The sequence below is a fragment of the Bactrocera latifrons genome, unplaced genomic scaffold (assembly GCF_001853355.1).
Source record: "Bactrocera latifrons isolate USDA-ARS-PBARC rearing strain unplaced genomic scaffold, ASM185335v1 scaffold_0, whole genome shotgun sequence".
In the NCBI taxonomy this organism is placed as follows: Eukaryota; Metazoa; Arthropoda; class Insecta; order Diptera; family Tephritidae; genus Bactrocera; species Bactrocera latifrons.
In genome coordinates, this window is record NW_017534406.1 from 2,927,552 (window position 1) to 2,932,562 (window position 5,011).

At 39.5% G+C, this 5,011-nt stretch overlaps 1 protein-coding gene across 3 annotated transcripts in view; it reads right to left on the reverse strand.

Moving 5' to 3' along the window:
• Positions 1-1,877: 1,877 nt before the first annotated feature.
• The window catches only part of LOC108971383 (myc protein), a 54,758-nt gene continuing 51,624 nt past the window's right edge, over positions 1,878-5,011 (reverse strand). For all 3 annotated transcript variants that reach the window (XM_018937612.1, XM_018937453.1, XM_018937527.1), the window contains one exon: positions 1,878-3,104. In XM_018937612.1, coding sequence (XP_018793157.1) covers positions 2,290-3,104 — 815 coding nt within the window. In that variant the 3' untranslated portion in view covers positions 1,878-2,289. The remainder of the gene's footprint in view (positions 3,105-5,011) is intronic.

Genomic DNA, 5,011 nt, shown 5'->3' on the forward strand with positions numbered 1-5,011 from the left:
ATTAGTGCCTGTGTTGGTGGTGGGGCGATTTTGCGTAAAATCACCAAATCAAAGGAAAGATTTGTTTTCATCAATTATTTAACATTAAAAAAGGTAGCTAATTAATGCGCTTTATTCATATTTAATTCTTTTGCTAACTTGCTAAGTGTATGTAGTAGTTTAACAATGTTCGTTCTAGTTTGTATGTGTAGGTATGTAAGTTTGTTAAAAAAAAAAAAAAGTATATATATAATTAGTTATTCATAGAAATATGTATGCATGTAGTTTAGGAAATTTTCGTTTAGCATAAATTTCAACATTTTTTGTTTTAATTTTTGTTTTTGTAAATTTTAACATTATATACTTTTACAGCCAATTGAATCCTAAATCAAATGAAATCAATGTAAACAAAAGACTAATTATTTTTACTTGCAACAGCTGCGCATATGCATGCTACATATGCCGTTATGCTGCAGTTACACACACATATATGCATTATTTTGCATATTTTTGCATGTTTATATGCATGCGTGTGTGTGTGTGTTTACAATTTACCTTAATAAGCAGTCAAATTGCATTGTTACCGCAGTTGTCAATGCAACTTTCATTGCTTCAATATTAAGTTGGTGAAATTGTGTTTGAGCGCGCGGCTGGGCTAACAACCGCGCTGGAGTCGTTGCTCGCTAGCGCAGCTGTCCCCATTTATAGTGCCGCCGCTGTATTCGTTCTTTGCTAATTGTTAAGTGTACGCTTTGTTTTTGTTGTTGTTGTTGCCGTTTTGTTACGCTCATCAAACGCTTATCGTGCTTCTTTCAAATACATATGTAGTTCTTCATTTTTGTTTTTGTTTCTTTCTTTTTTTTTTACTTTCAAGTCGCATTCGTTGCAATTCTGGGTTTCTTAGTTTTTTACTTATATAAGCATTTTGTTTTTACGTATGCTTGTTGGTATTCACGTGCTTTTGCGTGAATTTCGTTTTGTCCAGTTAATAATTTATTTGCTTCATGCTCAAGAGTTCATCATGTCATTAGTTGGTTGTTTTTGTTTTTTTTTTTTTGTCTAACTTTAAGTTTTGTTTGTTGTTTTTGTTTTTCGTTTTGGTTAAGAAAAATGATATCACAAAAATTTAAAATGTATTTAAATGTAATAAGTAAATATGTATGTGTGTGTGTATATATATACATACTAATTGTAATAAGAGTAATTATGTAATAATATTAAAAAAAAACGCTATTACGCTAGGCATTGCAATGGAAGCGAAATTAATTATTAAAACTATATGCAACGCTTAAAGCCACTATGGAGCAAATCATCGAGCGTTATTTCAAAGAGAGCACAGACGCTTTCTGAATTTGTTTTTTTTCTTTCGAATAAACTCAAAGCTTAAGCACAGTAATGTGCTTTTTCCCAATACAGTTATCTCTCGCTCCTGCTAGATCCTTGCATTTTTATGAAAGTAAATCGTAGTTATTTAATTTAGTTGAGATACATATATAAGTATGTACATATAGATAGTTTAAGAAAACAAATCAATTTAAGTTATTACAAGCTTCATAAGGGTTGTAGTTGTTGTTATTCTTATATACAAGTAGCTAAGATGCTAAAGACCCTGCTTTAACAAATAATTTTTGTTTTTGTTACTGAGTTCATAAATGTTTCAAATTTGTTTCAACTTATCGTCTACGCTTTAACAAAACCAAATAGCCATCAATATTAATTCTATATAACCGTTTTTTTAGTAAATATTAATAGTAAAGGTCTGTGTATTATTATTATGCTCATCATCAAAAGTTTTATACATTTTAAAATAGAAAAAAAAAAAATAGTATTAACTAAATCAACTTTCTTAAAAAAAAACAGCGCGCGCTATTAACTCTCTGCATTGACCTGCGCGCGCAAACTATGCTGCCGCGGCGCGCTTGTCTCCACACGCCTGCATGTATATATCATATATAATAGATGCAAAACAGTTATTTTTACAAAAAAAAATATTTTCTTCACAATATTTCATGCTTACTTATGCCAGCGCGCTGCACGCGCACATTTTAACATTTATAGTTTGCTTGATTATTTACATTTTTACAAATTTTTTTACCACTGCTCCTCCATACACTGTACAACAGACGACGCGCGCCTGACGTTGTGTGCTCAGTGGCGCTTTTAGCGCCGTCGTTGCAACTTCCGCGCACAAATTCCAACTACTACGCCAACCGCACCGCCAGCTGCGCTCGCAATATCGTGACCGTCGTCGTACTTAGCTTTCACACCGCCACCGCACGCCGCTTGTGCCCGCACGCCCCATAACGGCTATCAATCGCGCATCAAATTCCGTAAGCGCGCCAAATGCTCTTGACGCTTATGCATCTGCTCCCTGAGCAACTCTTTCGTATCGCAGAGTTGCTGATTTTCGCGTGTCAGCGACTCGCACAACTTGGCCGCCTCACGCAATATATTCACCTTGGGCGCGCGCTCCTTATCCTTAATGCTGGGTATTTGTTTCTTCAGCTCTTCGAATAGATTCTTGAGACCGATGCGCCGTTGGCGCTCCATATCGTTATGTAAATTACGCTTCTCAATGGTGTCGGCGCTCTCGTCGAGACTGAAGTGGCGACGCAACGCGTCACTACCGCTGGCATTATGCACTGTGCTGTGATGGCCACCAGCATGCTTGGAGGACGACGACGACTTTTTGCCGCGATGCTTCTTACTGGGCGGCAATGTGTAATCCAGGTCGCGCGTCAGTTCAGCGCTGACACTGCTGCCGTGCACAGTGAGGCGTTTACGCGATTTATCACCAGCGATAATGCGATTTTCGCCGGAAATTATGTTACCTTGTTGTTGCAAATATTTATTGGCATAGGTCGCGGTGTGATAGGGTGTGCCCGATGGTGAGGGATAGCGTGAGGTGGCGACGGACTTGACGGGACTACTGCTGGCCGGCGAGCAGGGTAGCGTGTAGGCGCCGTGACGACGTGGCGGTATGGTGCGTATGCCGTTGGGGTTCTTGACGATGCGCGCGGTGGAGAATCGATAGCCGACTTTGTGTTCGATGGCGCGACGATCACGATCTGAAGGATTTGTGGGCAACTTCTTATCGCTAACGGATACAACGTCGATTTCTTCATCTGCAATGAAATAAAAAAGTAAAGCAAATTGTTAGATAAATGTCTTTCAAAGAAAGTAGAGAAAGTTATAAGAGAATATATGCGACCACCAACGCGGTTTAATATAAAGTTGAGCAACTTTCGTACTATAGCAATATATCGCTGCCAACGCTTTCATGCTATCAGCTTATGCGTATCGGCGGTAGAGTATTGTCTTGCCGCAATTTATCAAAATATCGATAATAAATTGCTTTTAAAAGAGGGGTGGTGCCATCTAGCGCTTTCGAAAACACCCTACACACTCAAGTGAGTTTCATTTGATGGTGAGAAAAAAACGCAAACTTATAAAATATACCGAACAACACGTTCCCATAAATCAATAACAGACGTTTGACGCAACCATTTGTTCAGCAGCAAGCATAGCGCTTAGAATTCGCGCTTCCCTTCACGTTGGCATAGTGAAAGGAAGACGTTGAAATTTATGTGGAAACATGCTTACAAAACGATTGAATAACCACAACGAAATGGAGCAATATGTTAGAGGTTTAGACAAACAGTGCGGAAGCACAAATCGGCGTAGAGACAGCAGTCCAGTAGCCAACGCGCCAAATAGCCACCCACTCACTCACGCAAGAAGATGAACAAACATACAGATATTGGGATACACGCGTGTTGAGCATTAAATGTAAAATGTCAATGGCTTTAGGGCCAACATGTCGCTTTACATATTGAACAGTAGCATAGCGCTGGGCGCTAATAGTAGACGTCAAAGTATAAACCGTGGAGTCACTCGAACGACATGTACCGACGTCAACAAGCACAGTATGATGTCACTAAACAAACGAAAAATGCGCTAGCGCTAGCAATCACCCACCCACCTAACATTGGACGCCAAGTTAAGTCAAGCCGTCAGCTGTCAATGCATGCAGATAAAACAGATTGTACGCCTACTCCGCCCACACGACTTATTTCCAACGACTCGGTGAAAGAGGGTTACCCATATGCCTAAATACATGCATATTACAGCGTACATGCTTAGAGAGAGTAGGTGAAAGGTATCAGAATTCAGGAAGCAAATGACACTGGCCACCGTCGTGGTCCGTACGCTGACGCAAGTGGGCGTGTGATTAGCATATGTAAAGAGCATGCTGCTGTCACAGTGAGCCCAACATCCCTCTAGATATCTAGAGAATCTAAAAATATATGTATGTGCGCTTAGCTATTTTCGGCGCTGTCACAATGTGTAAAATTTGAACTCGCGCGACCTTTGGCCATTTCACTGGCCTTTTGCGACGAGATTAGCGGCGAAAAAAGCGAACGTCACAGAAAAGCTTTCTATAGCGCAAAAAATCGCAGCAAAAAAGCGTCGTAGAGTTGAAGCAAAAATTGATGTGATAAAAATTTGTGGCTGACGACATAATAGTGGCGCCACACATATTGCTTGGCCTAACAAAAGAAATTTGGTAGTGGCGCTGTTACGAAAATTGTCTGTAGGAAGAAGTAGTTACACAAAAACAAAGTTTGTTTTTACAGTTGCATTTACGAATTTGTAGCGCGCGATTTTTGCTCGGGAAATAGTGTCATCAAAGCAGTTACAGTTGCAGTGCGGCGTGTGTGACCCCGCCAAAATTGAGCAAGCAAGTTACAACATCAAGTGCCTGCCTAGAGCTAATAAAAAGCCTTACCAAATTAGATTTGGCATAGCAAAAAGACAAGTCAAAAATCAGAGCAGCAAAAGAGCATGGCAGGGCAGGGTCTGGGGCCCCAAGTCGCGGCAAGTGGGTTAATGGATATGACTTTTTCCCTGCGCTAAAATAGCAATTAGGGTATTTTAGGGCAAATAATTTTATTGCATATCAGGCAGGTCAATAAACAGTTTCAATTTATTCTTAAAAAAAAAAAGAAAAAAATATAAATAAAAGAAAAAT